This window comes from Hemicordylus capensis, chromosome 4 (assembly GCF_027244095.1).
Source record: "Hemicordylus capensis ecotype Gifberg chromosome 4, rHemCap1.1.pri, whole genome shotgun sequence".
In the NCBI taxonomy this organism is placed as follows: Eukaryota; Metazoa; Chordata; class Lepidosauria; order Squamata; family Cordylidae; genus Hemicordylus; species Hemicordylus capensis.
Window position 1 is genome coordinate 55,092,777 of NC_069660.1, and position 21,609 is coordinate 55,114,385.

Here is a 21,609-nt window from a genome sequence, read left to right on the forward strand (position 1 = left end):
TTATGTAGATTAAGTGTGTATTGTGTGAACAAATGAGATTGTACTTGCTTCCAGAAACAGCTCTTTCTCCATGGAATGGTCTGAATTATCTGAACTACGCTTCTGGCCTGTTAGAGCCTGCTGTACAGATTCTCTGGCCCACATCATCAGTAATCCATCCTGGCTTAAATCACACAGTAAGCTAAATCTTTCCTCAACATGTTTAGCTCATTAATACCAACCCACATACTTTTGCCCAAGATGTAGCAGTTTTGCCCTTTTGGGGAAAGCATCAGTTAGCTTATTCCTATCTGTACTCTTCCTGCTGGGACAGCTCTGTGCTTTATTTGACAAAATGCAGCCATGTGGCTAAAAGAGTTATTAAAAGCATTAAAGCATTAACCTCTCCTAACCCCATTTTTCACTTTGTACACATCCATAAGTGTTTAATCGAACTGGAGTTAAACACAGAAAACTTGGAGAAGTCAACTTTATACATTCCCTTCAGTTTATACAAAGCCAGCATGATAAGAAGCCAAAAGAATTAGAAAGCAGACAGCACCAGGCAAAACAAAAAACTCCTAATTTCATTTGCTTCCTATACAGCTAGATCATGTTAAAAACTGATTTGGATTATGGAGTAATTCCACAAGAGCCAAACTCCAGAGTTAATGCCACTTTTCTATAACAGACAACCTTCAACCGTGTCAGAGAAAGTGTGGATAAATTCACCAAGAACTTACTCTGGAGAGTGGAAGAATGAAAACTAGCCTTAGTGATACAAACAGCCTTTCAACATAAATATCATATTGCACAATAAATGTGTAGTTATCACTCAGTAGCTGCAGGAAATCCACATATCTTTTTTTTTTTCTTCAAATAAATGCTTCTGTTGCCGATACATTACTAATGTTTCCTTGTATTCCAACTGGAGTGTTTTGTAGTTGGGAAAATCTAGTTACTGGACCTATCCCAGATAGCACTTCCATCATACAGTTTCAACTAAAGAAAAAGAAATTTGTTTGGAGTTAGAACAAAAAATTTCAGGAATCCCTCTGAAGGCTTTGATTTGGATGGATAAGGAAGCAAGTATAAGTTACTTTTGCAGTGTTAAAACAAAAGTATAAACTGCTAACTGAGCAAAGAGACATCTTTTAAAGTGGTGATTCTTTTATGTTTAGCAGGGGAAGAACAACTGACCCTATCCAACCCCAGCACAGCATCCTTCCAGTGACTATTGCTGGTATCCGCCTTATGTTTCTTTTTAGATTGTGAGCCCTTTGGGGACAAGGGACCATCTTATTTATGTATTATTTATTTTTCTATGTAAACTGCTTTGATAATTTTGGTTGAAGAGTGGTATATAAATATCTGTAATGGTAGTAGTAGTAGAAGTAGTAGTAAACTAACTGGGCTGGGCGCATCTGTGCCTCCAGTTTTCTCCCCCCCCGCCCGTCCCTTCCGCTGTTTTCTTTCCTCACCCGCCCCTGCCCCTACCTCTGCTGTTTTCTTCCCCACCCGCCTGCCGCCGCCTTCTTCCCCTGCCTGCCACCATTTTCTCCCCCACCCCGCTCTGTTTTGTTTCCCGCCTCACCCGCAAGCCTGTCCGCCGGCGCTGGTGCTTTCCTCTCCCCCTGCCAGCAGCTCACTTGTGAACTCTTGCAAGAGCTGCCACATGTGGGATTAGCGATGAGTACACCTTAGATAAATATATATTTGTAGTAAATAGATTTAAGCATCATGTCCAGCAACCTCTGTTCTATTTCAAACTGATTCTAAGGTTGCCGCAATCTTGTATACACTAACATATCAGTAAACTCCATCACAATGGGCCTTACTTCCAAGTAAACATCCAAAGACTTGTGCTGTACAAAATACCAACACAGTAAATGCAAAAGATTAGCATGGGAATACCATGCTGTGGGCCTATGGACACAATTCTGATGGCTGCTCAAGCCTAAAGATCATAAAGTGATGTTGTCAACTTCGTATTGAACCTTTTAAAAAAATAAGTCTGAACCACACAGTGGTACACTAAAGTGAGAGCAAGATCTGAATGAAGGTTTTCAGTCACAAAGTTTAAAAAGCCAGTAAGTTCCAGTCATTAGAAAAAGCTGAAAGTCCTACTGAACAAGGTCAAATTAAGCATCAAGGACACCAAATATCACTAGCAGTACCTTCTCTTAGCAAATAAGTAACAAAAAATCCAGTCCGTGTAACAGAATGTCTGGTATCTTTAAAAAAAAAAAAAAACTTGAGTAGAGGGTGTTTACTGTGAAAAGGAACAAACAAGAATATTAGATAAGATGACATATTGACAAATCTCAGCCTGGCATTCATTAAACACTATTTAAGGTGGTATTTAAATAGATAACAAGGGCCTTTCAGGTCAAGGATATGGGTCCATGTGCCATGCAAATACACCAGTCCAACAGTCCAGGTATTTATAATATAGCAAGCATAGTAAGCCAGGTGCAATCCTATTATATTTTAGGGCTGGGGCTGGAACAAATTTGATTCTCTTTTAGGGACAGAGTTCAATACAATACAATACAATACAATACAATACAATACAATACAATACAATGAATATTTATGTACCGCTTTTCAACAGAAGTTCCCAAAGCTGTTTACACAGATATAAATAAATTAATAGGATGGTTCTCTTTCCCCAAAGGGCTCACAATCTAAAAAGTAAAGTAAAAGTTTACAAAGTAAATTTCTGAAGGGTAAAGTCAGTGGATAGCTTCTGCCTTTTAGATTGACCATCAACAGTAAAGGATCCAGCAGTCAAGAAATACACCGCAGACTAGCACTTGGTAGGGTTGCAATGAAGGCTTTGGAAAGGATATTTCGATATTGCAACGTGTCTAGAAGATTAGAATCATTTGGACCATGGTTTTTCCCATGACACTCTATGGATGCAAAAACTGGACTTTGAAGAAGCAAGATAGAAAAAGTATTAATGCTTTTGAACTTTGGTGCGGGAGAAGACTTTTGAGGATACCATGGACAGCCAGGAAAACAAACAAATGGATCATAGAACAAATCAATCCAGAATTTTCACTCGAGGCACTAATGACCAGGCTCAAATTATCATACTTTGGACACAGTATGTGAAAACCCAGCTCCCTTGAGAAGTCCATAATGCTGGGAAAAGTTGAAGGAAAGAGAAGAAGAGGATGACCAGCAGCAAGGTGGATGGACTCGATTATGACAGCAATGAATGCACTAATGAAAGACCTTAAAGGCCTAGCTGAAGTCAGATCACCCTGGAGAGAATCTATCTATGTGGTTGCTAAGAGTCGACACCGACTTGACGGCACTTAATCAATCAATCAATCAAAATCAGTGGGAAAACTTACAAGGGAAACATACATTGTGCCTACCTTCTTGCTTTTCTTGTAAAGAGGTTATGGGAACTTGGGTCTGCCTCCCTCCCTTAAGTCCTCTTCAGATAACAAAGAGAATTCACTGATTCCCATCTAGATAAGGTCCACAGACTGTCTAACTTCAGGCTCAGAAGTTCTTGTACAGTAAGAGAAAGTTAGACATGAGGTCTCAGGGGCCATCACAGGGGCGGTGAACACCAGACAGGATGGCAGCAATGATTTATTCCTAAAAAGCCTAATATTCTAAAATAAGACCCAGTTATTCTCTCCTTGAGTCTCCAACCCCAGTCTTGGCCCCTCCTCATTTGCCCCTCCGAGCTTTCTCAAGATCTCTCCACCATCCTGTCAGAAAGCCTGTGGGGTGTGGGCCCCATTGTGTTGTGATGACATCAGGTCTAAATAGAAGTAATGAGAGAAGAAGTCTATGGCTGCTACCCTGCTAAAATATGAGATTTATATTCTAAAAATCATATGCACTTTAGCTATCACAGGTGTGGCTATCACAACTGCTTAAATTGCAGAAAATGAACAATGCATTTTAGCAAGAAGGGCTGTCCACCCAGCTCTTGCCTTTAGCCTTGCAACCTACTTCTCTTGCATCTCCAGCCTTTCTTAACAGAGGAAAGCTCTGGGTTCCTGAAACTTACTGCCTCCATCATCGGCTATAGAGCAAGACACTCGCATCAGGTAAGATCCAAGTTCACCCCAGATCTTTGAAGGATAAACCTGGCCAAAGGTTGTTGTTCTTACAGTTTAAGAGGATGCCCTACAATGCCATATGCAATGTCTGAAAATAATGCCACTGATGATGGATTCCATCTAGCCTGTGTGGCAGAGTTTTTAGAAAGATATGTTTGATAAATATCCCAATTTGATGAGTATTTGACCATAAACCTGCAACTTTGCAAACTTACTCAAGAGTAGTCCTGTTGACCTCAATGAAACTAACCTGCTCCATCTGAGCTGCTTGAAAGTGTGTCTTCTTAGAGAGCTCAGAGTGAGGATTTCTTTATCTCCCCCACTACAGTGGAAGTGCACAGGTAAAGGAGCACTGATAGTTAATGTCTGGATACACGGAGGTCCCATCCTCACATAACATCAAACTGGAGTTGAATGAGGTAGAGGGGGGCCTAACTGCTCAAGTTAGGCCCCCCCCAATGTTTTTGAACTACAACTCCCATAATCCCCAGCCACCGTGGCCAATAGCCAGGGATTATGGGAATTGTAGGCCAACAACGGCTTAGGCCCTGGGTATTTAAGTGAGCGTCTTCTTTGCTATGAGCCCCACCACACATTGAGGTCACTTGAGGAGGTCCGTCTCCAGTTGCCACCAACTTGTTTGGTGGCTACACAGAGACGGGCCTTCTCAGCTGCTGCCCCAAGATTGTGGAATGCACTCCCTGCTGGGATACGATCCTCCCCATCTCTGGCAGTTTTTTTAAAACTTCTGAAAACACATCTCTTCAACCAGGCTTTCTCAGCTTTTTAAAACTTGTTTTTAAATTGTTCTGATTATTTAATTGCTGTTTTATGATGTTTTTAATTGTTAATCATTGTTTTATGCTTTTATAATTTTTGTTTTAATTATTAACTGATTTTAATGGTGTTTTAATGTAAACTGCCCTGAGCCTTTTGGAAGGGCGGTATAAAAGTTTTAATAATAAATAAATAAATAAATAAATAAATAAATAAACAAACAAACAAACATCTGCAGGAGGGCCGAACTTGAGCAGCCCTGGGGTAGAGGCTGGAATTTGTGTACATCCAAATGCATGAAACCATGGTTTCGCAGCAAAAGCAACCTTCAGTTACGCTCGCCAAACTCCAGTTTGAACCTCCGGTTTGTAGTGAGTTTCGCTGCTCCAACCAGAGGTTTGAAGGTGGCAATGTTACGTCCAAACACAGACGCCACCATAACTGGGGTTTTGTGCTGTTTCTGGAACAAATATCATAGAGAGGGTGGCCCAGACCCACCCAGGAATGTGCCCACTCCATGCCTGCCACGCGTCTCGCTGGCTGGCCCTACAAGCTCTTGCCCCACCCTCTGTCTCTGTGTTTCTCAAGCCATTGCCTGGCAACAGGGATGCCACATTGTCCTATCCCAAGCTTCTAAGCCTGTCAAAGTGAAAAGTCATATTGGGGGATACCCACTTTCCACTGTGTCTCTTGTTCCCACACTCAGGAAATCAGAAGAGAAAGGAGACAAAATGGCAGCACGATCTGTTTTGGTCTCCAAAAATGAATCTATAAAGTAGTGCATTCACAAGAACACGCAGTAACGGTGGCACCATAAAGCAGGCAACCCAATTAGATCACTGCAAAGATGGCAGGACAGTGATACTTGGCAACAGGTTTAAAAGGCAGCCTCACCCAGGAATTATTGAATGGCTCTACTTTATTGTTCGTACAATGAAGTTGGGGAAGGGGGGCCCAGCCTTTTCCGCTTGGGTAAAAGCATGCAGTCTCTGGCATTACTCATGAGAAGAACAATCCAGCAAGAGCAGTATTGCCTCCAGTCAATACTAGATTCTTCCTCTGTGATGATAGATGCTGCTGCTGTGAATGATGACAGATGCTGCTCCAGAGTGAACCACTCTGTGATGGTGAACCACTCTGACCTCTGTGATGACAGATGCTGCTCCAGAGTGAACCACTCTCTCATGAAAGTGAATGACCATGGAGATACACATGTGGGCCAGATGGCAGCTGCTGCCTGGCCTGGTTGTTCAACACAAGTAACACCTTTCCCTGTCTTGGCGACTGTCACAAAGAAGCAGTCCAAGCAGTCTCTTGCCAGTCTGGTCATCCATTGGTACATATCTATGTATGTTTTTGCCCGGTACAGCCACCCTACTTTCCTGGAATCGCTGATAATCGGAGCTCCACTCCCCCATGATTCCCTGTGGCAGCCAATCTGCATATGCTGCAACTCCTGTCCAAAACCAGGAAATTTTAATGAGAGTAAAAATCTATCCCCAGTCCTGGTGTTACCCTAGTCTGCTCTCCTGGTACCACCTGGACACATGGAGCAGTCACCACTCCTTGGGAGTATGAAAGGTTGCCTGGAGAGGAGGAGATCATGGTGTACAAGTTCTATTCTTTACCAGAGAGAACAGGGGCCCCCACACAAATAAGGGCCCCTTGATTTTAATGGCCTACCAAATGAGAGTGCAGTCCAACAGAGGACCAAAGCTCACTAAGCTTCTGGTCCTCCCCAGTGGACTGGCCCTCCCATGAGAGAGCTAATACTCATGCTTGGTTGCTAGCTACATACAGGAAGTGGGGTGGGGGGGGAGAAGTTGGAAGTCTCACTCTCAGGTGAGAGAATGAAACCTGAGTCTATCAGTTTAACAAAGGGGAATCAGAGTAGAGAAAGCATGGTCAGAGGGGGAATGCCCTTACTGGCTATCTCTACCCCTAATGCCCCTAGGGGTCAATAGGGTTTATTTATTTTATTTATATTTTATTTATTGTTAAATGTATATACCGCCTTTCATTAAAAACAATCCCAAGGTGGTCTACAAAGGTTAAACAACATAAAATAAAAATGACAGTTAAAAGTATTAAGCTAAAAATATGACAACAAATCTGATTTAAAATGTATAAAATACAAACATAAAAGCTGTACACAGATAAAAACACACAGAAGCAGTAATAAAACAATCATGTAAAGGCCTGGATAAAAAGCCAAGATTTAACAAGCTTTCTAAAAACTGTGATGGAGTCCGAGGAGTGAATGACCACTGGGAGAGCATTCCAAAGTCTGGGGACAGCAAGAGAGAAGCCCCTGTCCCGCGTGTACAACAACTGAGCCTCCCTCATTGTTGGCACCCGGAGCAGAGCCCCCTCAGATGATCTCGTCAAGTGGGCTGAAACCCTTGGGAGCAGGCGGTCCCTCAACTACCCCGGACCCAAACCGTTAAGGGCTTTAAAGGTCAAAACCAGCACTTTGAATTGGACCCGGAAACACACTGGTAACCAGTGCAGCTCTTTCAAAATAGGTGTGATATGATCACACCAGGCAGCTCCAGATAGAACCCTAGCTGCCACATTTTGTACAAGCTGCAGTTTGTTTGTTTATTTATTGATTTGATTTGATTTGATTTGATTTGTATACCGCCCTTCCAAAATGGCTCAGGGTGGTTTTTGGATATTCTTCAAGGGCAGCCCCACATAGAACGCATTATAGTAATCCAGCCGTGACATGACTAAGGCATGGGTAACTGTGGCCAGATCTGCCTTCTCGAGAAACAGATGCAGCTGGCGCACTAGCCGAAGTTGTGCAAAGGCACCCCTGGCCACTGCCTCCACTGAGATGCCAAAAGCAGAGCCGGGTCCAGTAATACCCCCCAAGCTGTGTACTTGCTCCTTCAAGGGGAGTGCAACCCCATCTAGAACAGGTAGAATCACCTCATCCCAATTGGCTCTCCTACTGACCAACATTACCTCTGTCTTGTCCGGATTCAGTCTCAGTTTATTAGCTCACATCCAACCCATCACAGCCTCCAATCCCCGATTCAGGACATCCACCGCCTCCCTAGGATCAGGTGACAAGGAGAGATAGAGCTGAGTGTCATCTGCATATTGCTGACAACTCAGTCCAAGTCTTCAGATGACCTCTCCCAGTGGCTTCATGTAGATGTTAAACAGCATGGGCGTTGCTGGTGCAAAGTTGCTGGTACAAAGAGTCAATGCTATCAAGGGCTGCATGTCTGTGGGCTCACACACTACCCATTCCCTCTTCTTCTCTTGTATGCATAAAAGGAAGTGAGGAAAAGATTTTATTTTCACTTTGCATTTCAGTTCCTGAATTTAGACATAATTCAGAACTGTGGTCTACTTCAGACCACAATTAGGGGAAAACAAACCAGGATTAAACCATAGTTTCAGAACCTGGGTTTGTTTCCTAACTGTCCCCTAAGTAACCCATAATTCCTGAATTCTGTTATGTACAGAATTGTGTTAGAATAAAGTGAAAGTAAAGACTTTTCCTCTACTCCTCTCATGCATGAAAAAGGAGGGGATTGCACAAGACTGTAGCTCATAGAGTCTCTTTCACATGATGGCAATCCAGTTTCCCATTATGTCTAAACTGGACCAATCTCTGCAATGCATTTCTGTGACCCTTTTACAGCAAAAACAAAAACAAAAAAGCCAGTCCTCAGATTGTTTTCTGAGAAACATTTAATTGTTTAGAAAGCACATTTTTTCATCCTAGAAAGTAATTCACAAAACATGAACTATTTGTACACAATCTCTACCCAGCAGAAAATTGGAGAGATTTCAGGACCATCTTTTTGCAGAACACTTGCCATATCATTTGCTGGGATGCTACTGCAGATGAGAGCACTGCATAGTGAGATTAGTTTATAAAACTTTGTTTACAGAAATATTCAGTTTGCCAAAGTTCCAGTTCTTTTGGCATAATAATGGTTTAAAAGCCACATTCCTTACATCAGCAAGCTGTCTATTTCCACAGATAGGCCACACTAACATAAACATAGGTAGGAGTGGGGAAATGTCACCCTCTCAGATGGGAGGTGTAATTCTGCCAATGTTTGCTGGAACCAGATTTCATCATTATTTCAACTTAAGGCATAGATTTCCATGAGACTTAGGCTACAATCCTACAGTACAACAATATATGTACTGTATATAAATTTGGGAGCCGAGCCTATTGTATTCACTGGCACTTACCTCCAAGTAAACATACATAGGATCAAGATGCATGATTGGTTCACAGCCCACTTATTCTAGGGCAATTTAACAGCTTTGACAGATCACTGTTGTGTTGCGAAGGACAATTTATGTTGTGAGAATAAAACTCAGCACTACACACAAAATAAAACTAATGGTGCTTCTCATTCAGTTATGGGCTGCTTCAGATGATGCTTTGACTGGTCTATGTTAACTGCATGGGGGTGGAGCGTGGGCAAGCATATTTCAACCCCTCCAGTGCACCAGTGCCTAACTGTGCAGAGAGGACAGTTCAGAACCACCACAATGCAGTCTTTTAAAATGCTGCAAATGTTCACATGATGGTGTTCACACAGAATCTAAACCTCTTCGTCTTATTATTACTATTACTCATTCCCGCAAGGAGCTCAGGATGGCAAGCATGGGTCATTTGTATCCTCACAATCCTTGGTAAATTAAGCTGAGAGAGAATGTGAACATAATCGCAGTAAACGTCATAGCTGAGTTGGGGTTTGAACCCAGGTTTCCTTGATCTGAGTGCAACACACCAACCTATACCACACGGGCTTTTTAAAAAAGATACACTCATGAGCATATATTTTTCTCATTGGTACGGAACCACCAACTTCCTGTTTCTGCACGTTCCCCCCCCCCCTTGCTAGATATATAACGCATATGCTGTTACCAATTTTTAAACTATGTTTCTAGTCTTCCTATTTGCACCACATCAATCCTATGCCTCCTTTCCCCTGAACAGCTTTCCCGCCTGGACGAGATACAGAACCTATTCCCAAGTGAGGGCAAGATAATGGCATGTGGCGGCTTCACCCCCTCTACTGAGCAAGCGTTTGGAACAAAGAGATATTTAAAACATAGCTCTTCACATCCCTAACTTCGTGCGCCGATTAGAAACCTCGAAGTGAAGAGCAAAAGTGGTGGAAAGACATAAGAATTATTGAAAAATTGTAAAGAATACGTGGAAGAGCTAAAGATTCCTTTTCATTGCAGCATGCCCTCTACACAAAAGAGTTATTTTGCTCACGGGGTGAGCTTGCTTCTCGCTAGGTTCTGAAATAGAATTTTTGGCTGTTGTATTTTTATTTTAAAGAAAAGAACATTTGGCCTGTTGGTGAATGAACAAAGGAAGAAGACAGTGAATGTGTTAAAAGCTGTCATTGCGTTCATGAGTTTAATCGGCTTGGTTTGTAAAGAATTAGCGTTTTGTACACTCATTGTCCCTTCCTGTCTGCCTCTTCTCAATACAAGTACTGTAATATTGATCTAATTGGCAGGCTTTAAAGCAGCATTTCATTCCTTCGATTTGCTAAGGAGACAGAAAAGAGATCTTGTATACTGAGAGTTAAGGAACAGCAAAAGAGGGAGGCCAGAATGTGAAAAGGGTACTGCTGAAAAACATGTTTTCCACTCCATGCCTTTAAAAGCTGCCGTTCTAACAGAAATGAAGCATCTATCTGAGCGAAGGAAGCCTAGGACGGCTGTATTTGGTTGAAATTCTGCAAGGAAGGAGAGCTTCTTGTCTTACGTGCTTTCTCCGAGTTTTTTAAAATTATTATTTACTGTATTTAAAATAATAATCATCAGTATGTACGCATCGTTTCTTGCCCCGCACAGGAAGGCTTCTACTAACTGCAATCAGGGTCCGGAAGTTATTTTGGAGAACGCTGAAGACTGTAGTCTCTTTGACTAAGAGGCGGGGGAGGAGAGTTTACACCGGAAGCTACGGCGGGCGCGGAGCGTCTGAGTACCTGTGACCTCTACGCCCCCTAGTGTGTTTCCTGTTATACGCGCACCTTCCGAGCTGGAAGGAACCTTGTTCAGTTACGGAAGGGAAGACGGTAAGTAGGTGGGTGCGACGGGGCTTGGCAGGAGAGGTGGGCTCCTTGTGGGGTGGTGAGGCGCTCCCTTGAAGTCGTGCCGGCAACTGCTAGAAGAAGAGCCCTTGTTATGATGTCCCGTCTATCAAGCCCTTTCCTTCTCCCGTTGCCTGGAACGGCTCTGTGCTGGCTGAGTGAGGAGGGGAAGTGCTACCGCCGCCCTTTAACGAGAGCCCTCTGGTTTCCTGACCTTGTCCGGCAAGGACCTCAGAGCCAAAGTTTGGGGCACAGCTTCTTGTGCCTTACACTGGCCCCTGTGCTTGTGTCCTCTCTCCTAGTATTCATGCCTACACACACACCCCCCCTACCCCTTTTGTTAAAAGAATGGTAGTACAATCTGTTGGCAACCTTGCCAGCCCCATGCCCTCCCCACTCTCCTGCCCCAGACCTTGATTTAGCCCCTTTCTTCCCTTTTCTGACTCTGCTTCAGTTCTCTGATCATGGCCTGTACTATAGAGAAGATCCTGACAGATGCCAAGACCCTCCTGGAGAGGTTGAAGGACCATGACAATGCAGCAGAGTCCCTTATTGACCAGTCCACCATGTTGCACAAACGAGTGGTGGCTATGAAGGAGGCTGGCACAGCTCTCTCACACAAGGTGAGTATACATTCAGTGTAGTATGACTGGGTTGGGTATGTGGGGCAGCAGGTGAATTTTTTTTTTTTACCATACTTCTCTGGGTTCACATGGAGCTCTTTGCTTTGCAAGTACCAAGAAGATGCATCTGAGCTGAAGGATATGTCTAAATTCAAACCTCACATCCTGCTATCTCAGGAGAACACTCAGATCAGAGACCTGCAGCAGGAAAACAGAGGTGAGTATTGTGCCAATGATACAATTGGATTTAACTGTAGGCTTCTCCCTCTGGAACGTAAGCTCTGTGATGGTTTTGAATGGAATGAAAGGCATTTGCCCGATGCGCCCTGAGGCCCTCTGAGTATGAGCGCCCTCCCGTCTCCACAGTGCCTGCCTCTCTCTTGCAGGGCGCAGACACCAGGAAATCTTGCCTGTGTGTGTGCGCGTGCGCCCTGCTGCTTTCTCTGAGAGAGTGTGAGCGGCGCCTCCTCCCTCAGCCCCAGCCCCCTCCCTGCCTCCGTTGTCCTGGCAGCTCCCAGCAGCGCCTTCTTCTTTTCAGGGCACAGCCAGCCACCAGGGAATCTTGCCTGGTGCACCCTGCCTTCCAAGAGTGTGAGCGGCTCCGGCGCCTCCACCTTCAGCCTGCCTGAGCCTCGGCCCCCTTCTGCCTCCGTTCGGTTGTACCAGCGTGCAGCGCCTTCCTCTCTTGCAGGGCGCAGTCTGTGTGTGCGTGCGCCCTGCTGCTTTCTGAGAGTGCGAGCAGCGCCTCCACCAGCCTGCCTGAGCGCCCCTAGCCCCCTCCTGCCTCCGTTGTACCAGCAGCCGAGCCAACGCACAGCGCCTTCCTCTCTTGCAGAGCACAGCAGCCTGTGACTGTGTATGCGTGCGCCCTGCTTCTGAGAATGTGAGCGGCGCCTCCGCCAGCCTGCCTGAGCCCCGGCCCCGTCCTTCCTCCATTTCACCAGAACCTGACTCTCTCTCTCTTGCAGAGGGCAGGGAATCTCTGCATCCAGGCAGGTTGCTGCTGTGCTGCTCAGAGAGTCCATTGAGTGAGTCAGGGCAGCGGGCTTCCTTTCATTCATTCTCCTTGCTGCCCTCCTCTGAGTCAAGTCAAAGTAGTTGCGTGGCGCCTCCAAATCGCTGTTATTATTAACTGCAGAAATAAATGATTTCAGCCTCCAGTCATGTCTCCCAAGTGCTGGGATTGGGAACCTGGTCCCTCTCCTTACTAATCAAAACATTAGAAAGAGGTTTTTTTTTTGCTTACTTTCTGAAATTCTTGGGGGATGTGAAATTTTATTTATTTATTTTACATTTTATATCCTGCTCTTGCTCCAAGGAGCCCAGAGCGGTGTACTACGTACTTAAGTTTCTCCACACAACAACCCTGTGAAGTAGGTTAGGATGAGAGAGAAGTGACTCTCTCAGAAATGGGGAGATATCAGGCATAAAATCACTCTCTGTGTGTGATTCTGCTGGTGGCTGTGATTGAGTGAGGAAGAGGGGAGAAAGAAAAGTATGATCTATATATTTATTTCTCCTGGGTGTGCCATGGAATGTGCATCCCAGCAACCCAGCTGATTGGCTGGGGCGCAGGCCAATGGCAGTGGCAGGCTGGCCTTCAGGGACTGGCTGGCACTGGGAGGCAAGCAGCGGCTGCGGAGGCCAGCGGCAGGACACAGAACCGGTACTCAGCTGCGGAGGCGAGGTGGCGGTGGGCCAGGCCGTGGCGGTGCTGTGCCCTGCTGGAAATGGCTGGCACTGGGAGGCAAGCGGCGGGCCGCGGAGCTGGTACTCGGCCCAGCGGCAGGAGGTGAGGCGGCGGGCCGGCTGCAGAGCCGCCCATGGAGCCAAGGTGCCTGTGGGAGGCCTGGGCAGGAGGGAACTGGGCGGAGGAACTTCCCTGTTTGCCGCCCGGGGGGAGGAGGCCTTTTTGGCCGGCCGCCGCCCGGTAAGGAGGGCCTGGCCTGTGGCAGCGGAGGTAAGGTACTCAGTGAGGGGGAGGGGGAGAGGGGAGGGCAAGAGAGAGGGGGAGGGGGAGGGCAAGAGAGGGGGAGGGGAGGGCAAGAGGGAGGGGGCGGGAGGGCAGGAGAGAGGGGGAGGGGAGGGGGAGGGCAGGAGAGAGTGGGCCAGGAAGGGCAATTGGGTGGGGGAGGGAGGGAGGGCAGGAGAGAATTGGGTGGGAGAGGGAGGGAGGGCAGGAGAGAATTGGAGGGAGGAGGGTAGTAGAGAATTCGGTGGGAGGGGGAGGAGGGCAAGAGAATTGGGTGGGAGGCGGGCAAGAGAGTGGGGAGGGAGGGAGAATGGGGCAGGAGGGAGGGGGGAACAGCTGGCCCCAAAGAGTGCACAGATGCTCTGTGCGGGTCAGCTAGTAATAAAAGTTTGTTTCAAAACTGATTATGATCTGAAAAATCTTATATAAGTGGTTTGCAGACTTTTTAACCACAATTGAAATTTATTTCTTTACTGGCAAATATTTCTATTCCTTAATCTGAAGTAATTCTTCTTTCTCTTGTTTCACTGCCTCCAAAATGTACAGTCCATAGCTGATTAACACAATATTGTCACTGTTATAATGACCCACTGATATGTCTTATCCCAATCCTTTATGCATTTTTCTAGATTTTAACATTAGATAAGAAATATTTTTCTTATAAGAGCATTTAAAGGCTCTGGGACCAGTAACTTTCCCAACACAAGGTGGAACACTCTAATGAGGGTTTTCTATCAGACATGTAAAGAATTGCACACATTCATGTTGTATTGCTTTAGGTTGATGCAACAGATATGTTGTTTGAAAAGCAGGATGTCACCTTTGTTTTAAATGTTTGCTGGATGAATAGGATAGTATACTTTTCTGTGTCTGCCATGGATCGTACTAAGACTGCACTAGTATGCACATAGGAAGCTGCCTTATACTGAATTGGACCACTGGTCCATTTAACTCAGTATTGTCTACACTGATTGACAGTGGCTCTCCAAGGTTTCTGGCATGAGTCTCTTCCAGCCATACACCTGAAGGATGCCAAGGAGTGAACCTGGGACCTTCTGCATGCAAATAGATTCTCTACCGCTGAGCTACAGCCCCATCCCCTAAGGGAATATTTTGCAGCAGACAATGCTTATTTGTAGTCATCACCCATCCAAATGCAAACCAGTGCAGACCCTGCTTAGCAAAGGGGACAGTTCTTCCCCTATTCTGCTCCTAAGAATTGGGCAATCACTACAGCAATGAGCCTCCCATTGGGAATATTGTGCAATTTATAGGAGCCACAGATGCTATGCAAGTTTCCTAGATGCAAGGACACAATTTGGGGATTGAGCAGAGACAGTGTGTGTGCCCAACCCTTTCTGGAGCAGCACACTGCACTGTATGTGAATTTCTTCCTTTACATACAGTGGTCCCTCGACCTATGAACTACTCGACTTACAATGTTTTCGAGTTACGAATGACAAAAAAGACCGGAAGTCGTTGCCGTTTTAGATGCGGCTTACTCGACCTACGAATTTTTAGATGCGGTTTCCTCGACTTACGAATGTTTTCAGACCTCCGTGGATGCGCTTTTTGACTTACGAAAATTTCGACCTCCGAACGTGCGTTCGGAACGGATTCTTTTCGTAAGTCGAGGGACCACTGTATATAGTATATGATCAGTAATTCTTCAGTCTGGTGTTCCCAGACCATTTCATCGGCCCTAACTTTCTTTTTAGAAGAATCTGCCCAAGCATAACTGTACCCCTACTTGAGATGGAATTGTGAAATGGAAGTTAAATAGATAAAAATATGGGGAAATTACACAGCCTAGTTTTAATTTGCGGTAAAGGGTTTTGTCATGTCACTGCACCAGAAGATTGATATATTTCTTCATGGTTACCCCCTGGAGTTTGTGTTGTGCTTTTCAGAGTTGTGGATCTCCTTGGAGGAACACCAGGATGCCTTGGAACTTATTATGAACAAATACAGAAAACATATGCTGCAGCTGATGATGAAAAGAAAAGATGTGGATGCCCAGCCAGTTCTGAAAGTGCATCAAGCTCAATCTGCAGTAAGTCATTATTCCCATTATATTCCCGGGAGGCAGGGGAACAATAGGAATAAAGATAATGTGCAAGGGAGCTGCTTGGGTGTTGTGCTATGTTCCTGTGATATTTCTTATTGCCTCTTCTTGCTTGCATTAGTAGCTCACAGCTCAGAAGTGCTTTCTCTTTCTAGTGTAAAGAATTGTAACTGAGCCTCACGGTACCTTCTTTGGAATGATCAAGAAAATGATTTGGTATCATCTGTAAGTCGCATGATAGTTTCTGGTGACCCGTGCCAGATTTAGGGCCTTACATTATGAAGGGGCCTTTGAATAACAAAAAATGACTAAATTTCAACTTGTGCATATTGGTTGGAAAATAAAGGAGAAGGCGGTGTGGAAAGACTCTAAAACAGACATTATCGTTCTGATAAGACAAAATTATATGGCTACACAATTATTTCTACACAGAATTATAAACTCAGTATGTTTTCTCCTACCTCTCTGTTTTATCTTTTCAACAACCTTGTGAGGTATGTTGGGCTGAGAGATCGTGATTGACACAAAGCCATCCAGTGAGTGGTGATCTGAACGCAGGCGCCCTCAATTCTAGTCCATTGTAACTACTAAACCATAATGGGTCTCAAGTATGCTATCTGGGTGGTTATCCTCTTTCTTATATAGATATCCATTTTGAATGTTATGTTGAAGTGATTTCTTGTCCCTTATATTTCTTGTATGGAATATTCCCTTCCCCCTTCTCAGGGTATCCATCTTGTTTTTCTAGTCTGCATTTCTAAGACTTTCTTATGCATGTCATGTGGTTCTAAGTGAAAACCCTACCTGGCTGTGGGGCTGGCTATGGGGTGGAGACTACTTGGTCGGCCTAATGGATGATCTCCAACTGGGAATTGACAGAGGACGTGTGACTTTGTTGGTCCTTTTGGACCTCTCGGCGGCTTTCGATACTATCGGCCATAATATCCTTCTGGAGCGTCTGAGGGGGTTGGGAGTGAGAGGCACTGCTCTGCAGTGGTTCCGCTCCTGCCTCTTGGGCAGGTTCCAGATAGTGTCCCTTGGAGACTGTTGTTCTTCAAAATCTCAACTTTTGTATGGTGTCCCTCAGGGCTCTGTATTGTCTCCCATGTTGTTTAACATCTACATGAAACCGCTGGGAGAGATCATCAGGAGATTTGGTACAGGGTGTTATCAGTATGCTGATGACACCCAAATCTATTTATCCACGTCAGCATCATCGGGAGAGGGCATAACCTCCCTAAATGCCTGTCTGGAGACAGTAATGGGCTGGATGAGGGATAACAAACTGAGACTGAATCCAGATAAGATGGAGGTACTCATTGTGTGGGGTTGCAACTCTGGAGATCAGTTTGATCTGCCTTTTCTGGATGGGGTCACACTTCTCCAGAAGGAACAGGTACGCAGTCTGGGAATACTTCTGGATCCAAGTCTCTCCCTGGTGTCCCAGATTGAGGCAGTGGCCAGAGGTGCCTTCTATCTGCTTCTGCTGATACTCCAGCTGTGCCTGTTTCTTGAGACAGATGACCTCAAAACAGTGGTACATCTGCTGGTAACCTCCAGACTGGATTACTGTAATGTGCTGTATGTGGGGCTGCCCTTGTACGTAGTCCAGAAACTACAGCTGGTTCAGAATGCGGCAGCCAGGCTGGTCTCTGGGTCATCTAGGAGAGACTATATTACTCCTGTATTGAAGGAGTTACACTGGCTGCCGATATGTTTCCGGGCAAAATACAAGGTGTTAGTTATAACCTATAAAGCCCTAAACAGCTTGGGCCCTGGGTATTTAAGAGAACATCTTCTTTGTTATAAACCCCACTGCCCATTGAGATCATCAGGAGAGGTCTGTCTGCATTTGCCACCAGCTCATCTGGTGGCTACTCAGGGACGGGCCTTCTCTGTTGCTGCCCCGAGGCTTTGGAATGTGCTCCCTAGTGAAATAAGAGCCTCCCCATCTCTGAAAGCGTTTAAAAGGTCTTTAAAGATGCATCTGTTTGCCCAAGGCTTTTAACTGATACTGTTTTGATTGTTTTTAATGTTGTTTTAGAATATTGTTGTTTTTTTTAATTTAAATTGTTATGTTTTAAATTTCTTGTTTTTCTTTTTAACTAATGTTTTAATGTTTTTATCTTGTAAACCGCCCAGAGACGCAAGTTTTGGGTGGTATACAAATATGTAAAATAAATAAATAAAATACTTGAAGCCCAGCTGTGTTTCCACTATGTTCCCTTTATCAACAAAAGCAGTAACTTGACTAAAGAAGGAAACTATATAGGTCTAGTGTGACTCTTTTTAAAAATTCTCATTAGTGCTTTTTGCTAGGAATAATTTCTTTTGAAATCTTTTTACAGGAAATTGAGACTCAAATAGACAGAATCTGTGAAATGGGAGAGGTGATGAGGAAAGCTGTTCAAGTGGACAACAACCAGTACTATGAAATACAAGAAAAGCTTGCACAGTTAGAGGTAAGGCATTAAGGAACTGTGAAGTGCGACACAGAAGGGGAAGAATTTGTATATTTAGCAAATACATTTACCAAAAGTAAATCTGTAGGGTTATTTCAGTCTCCTGGCTGCTACTCTGTTGAAATCTAATGATGTCCTGCTGCATCCTTGTTGCAGTTGATGGGGAGAGGAAAACAGGCAACTGGACTTCTTCAGCATCAAGACAGTAGAAGTTCCACAATGCAGTTCTGCACAATGCCCATTAAAAAAACCAGTCCCAACTCTTAATCAGGAGGTCATCACTCTTGAATGCTGAAAACTTGGCTGCTTCACTCTGTGACACAAATAAACACCTTGGGTGGGGGTGGGGTGGGGGTGGAATACAGTTAACTCAGCATTGTAGTATGAAAAGGCTTTAAGTAGTTATGCAAGCAATTTCAGGAGAAACACCCATATTTCTGAGACATTTAGTCAGCTGGATTCTGCTTCCTGGTGCAGGAATGAGAAATGTTTAGCTACCAAAGTTTTTGTGGTGAGAAAAGTGAAGCAGGAAGAAGGGGAGGGGCTAAGTTATTGCCATGATGACAGACATGAACTGTACATAAACCTTGATAGACAGACTCCAGTATGGGGCTGGGATCACTTCTTCGATGGATGCCTGAATGTCAGGTTGGCAACTATTAAGTTGTCACGCAAGTGTAGGCCAGTCATCGCAGTATGTTCTTAAAGCATGAATAGGAAAAGAATCCACAAAGCAAAACTTTTCATCCTACTATTAAGTACACAACTGTTCTGCTATGTGCTACTAAGATTTCTTAATGAACAAGGCTAGGACTAGTTTATGGTAGTCTACAGTCAGTCGCTCATATGTTTCAAACTGTTTTATTGACTTTACAGCTTGAAAATAAAGAGTTGCGAAAGCTATTATCAATCAGTAGAGAATCTATTGAGATGCGGCAAGAAGGACTACCTGATGATACAGCTCAATCCACAAAACAGCTGCCTTTGAATAGTTGACTTCCAAAGCTGGTAACTGTAGGAAGGTGTGTGCTTGGTTTCCAAGTTGTTATTTAATTCCTTCATGTCTCCTCTTGGGTATCATTCCAGCCTTTTGCTATATCATAGACGGTGCTCTGTACACAGCTGTTGAATTGGCACCCTCTACTGGCTGAGATTTGCCTAGCTTATGCAAAGAAATACCTGTACAGCCATATTTCCAAGCAAATTTGTCTTTTCTTGATTATTCTTGTTTTCAGAGATCTCAGTTGGATAAAATTTGATTAATTTTGGCCTTCCTAATCTAAATGGGAGTTAAAGTAATGCCTTTGATCAGAAGTAGTAGAACAGTCTAAACACATCCATTTACTTGGAAGTAACATTATTGATTTCAGTGGGACCTCCTTTCAAGTAAATACGCTTAGGATAAATTGTTGGGCCAGCTTTAGGCATTCTGGAGTTCTTTTGGCCCCACTTACTGATTAATTTAAATACAGACTGCCAGTTTCTCTCTCTCTTAAGATTAACAAATATAGAGAATCCCTTGAAATTATCCTGTTTTTAAAAAAAGTATTCTCTGAAACACCAGAGCACAATCATTGTGCACATGGGCATAGCACCTGTGCATTGAGGGATCTCCATGGGGCATGACAGAGCATTGCATTTCCCCAATCTTTAGTGTATCTGCATGGACAGTCATGCCAGCATGTAATTACAGAGAATAGGAAGCCTATGCATGCCTCCCATTCCCTGCCTAGACTTCTTACCTTCCCTCAGTCAAGGAATCCCATGTGCAGGCCTCTCATTCACCACAAAGACCTGATCCATTGATCAACTATGCATGTATGCTGAGGAGGAAATCTGGGGGGAAACAAGAATACTGTGAGGAGCTTCCAGTGTGTGTGTGTGTGTGTGTGTGTGAGAGAGAGAGAGAGAGAGAGAGAGAGAGAGAGAGAGGAAAAAGTTAACTATAAATTGTGTAGGAACCTAGTCCTGTATTTATTTACAGCTTTCTGAAGCATATTTTGGACAGGAGAGAGGTTGCTGGGGTTTTATTTGTGTTTTTTGCCCTCTTTGCTGTTTGCCTGCAAATTCTCACATCCCCATACCCTGTAGATTCCATGACTGTTACACAATTGTGCTTAAGAGTGTAGAGACATTGCCATGTGTCGAGTCTGTGTGGTCATGTGTCTGTATAAAATGTCTTTGCTTTCATTGCTTGTAGAACGTACCTCCTATTGCTAAGATGTTGTGAACCTAGAAGACTAGAAAGACTAGAAATATGCCTCCATTCTAAAATCCCTCTTGGGAAAGGAGATGCTTAAATATCCCTGTTTTTCTACAGATAACATTTCAGAGTAGGATCTGTGAGCTTTATATGTATTGTCTGTGGCTCTTGTTGCTATAAATGTTGACCCAAACTTGAGGCACTAAGGTAAAATAGCCACACGTGTCCTTTCCCCCCGCTATCTTTCCCATGAATGGGGTATGAAGGACAGGCACATTTTATATTCTGGAATTTGTAAATCCTCGCACTCAAATTGTATGTGCCACTGAAACGCATACAAAAAGATGCTTCTTCACCATCTTATGCAAATATGGCCTGATCAGCAGAACAGATTCAGCTGTTTATCATCACTTTGCAGTGTTATGCCTTAAATACATGCCATCAGTGCCACCTTCAGAATCTGACAAGCTCCTTTAACAAACAACGTATTATCTGTGTATAAATTTTAGATAATTTTGTAAAAATACCTATAGGACAGGATTCTCAACCTTGGGCCTCAGATATTGTTAGACTCTAACTCCCCTCATCCACAGCCACAATGACATTTGGACATTGTCGCTGGGGATGATGGGAGTTGGACTGCAACAGCTGGGGACCCAAGGTTGGGAACCCTTGCCCTATAGGATGCTATGTAAATAAGTGATTTATGAAGGTGTTGACGTGATGCAATGCACTGTTCACCATCTTGTCTGTCTGATCAGTGAACTTAGAACTGTTCTCTTTACCTCTCAGGTTACTAAATATGTATATTGGCTTATTATTTTCTTGAAATAAATGTTTTGAGACAATATTATATACTGTGGCACTTTTCTATTGGGGATTATTTATAGATACTTTTTAACTTTGGCTAATACCATTGTTTTCTGGTTAATTTATTTGTTGTTCCTGTAAATTAAACTTAAAGGAAGTCCTATGATTTTCATATACTGGAATGATACATTGTCATCCCAAACTGGAATGACATGTTGTTATTGTGAGTGGTTGGCTAGTGGAACAGTGTTTATCAGACAATTATCTCTAATATATAAAAACTCCATTATATATCTGTGATTGTATGTTGACATAGATCATGGCAAAACCTACTTGTTTATGTCATATACTAAACAGCTACTGTACAAAGAAAAGAAATCCTGCTTTTAGATCTTATTTATACATTTATTATTAAGCTGTGTGATATACAAGAAAAATACAATAGTAACAGCAGTCTATATTTACACAGTTAATACTTTAACAACTAAAGCAACAGTTGACCATCATCATCTGATAACCATCCACACATGCATGT

General features: G+C 43.8%; 1 protein-coding gene across 1 annotated transcript; it reads left to right on the forward strand.

Moving 5' to 3' along the window:
- Positions 1-9,771: 9,771 nt before the first annotated feature.
- Positions 9,772-21,112, forward strand: SIKE1 (suppressor of IKBKE 1). The gene is made up of 7 exons (XM_053249449.1): positions 9,772-10,113; positions 10,701-10,924; positions 11,394-11,562; positions 11,674-11,779; positions 15,445-15,587; positions 17,948-18,061; positions 18,938-21,112. The coding sequence occupies exons 3-7, from the start codon at positions 11,404-11,406 to the stop codon at positions 19,055-19,057; spliced, it is 642 nt and encodes a 213-aa protein (XP_053105424.1). The 5' UTR covers positions 9,772-10,113; positions 10,701-10,924; positions 11,394-11,403; the 3' UTR covers positions 19,058-21,112.
- The last annotated feature ends 497 nt before the right edge of the window (positions 21,113-21,609 follow it).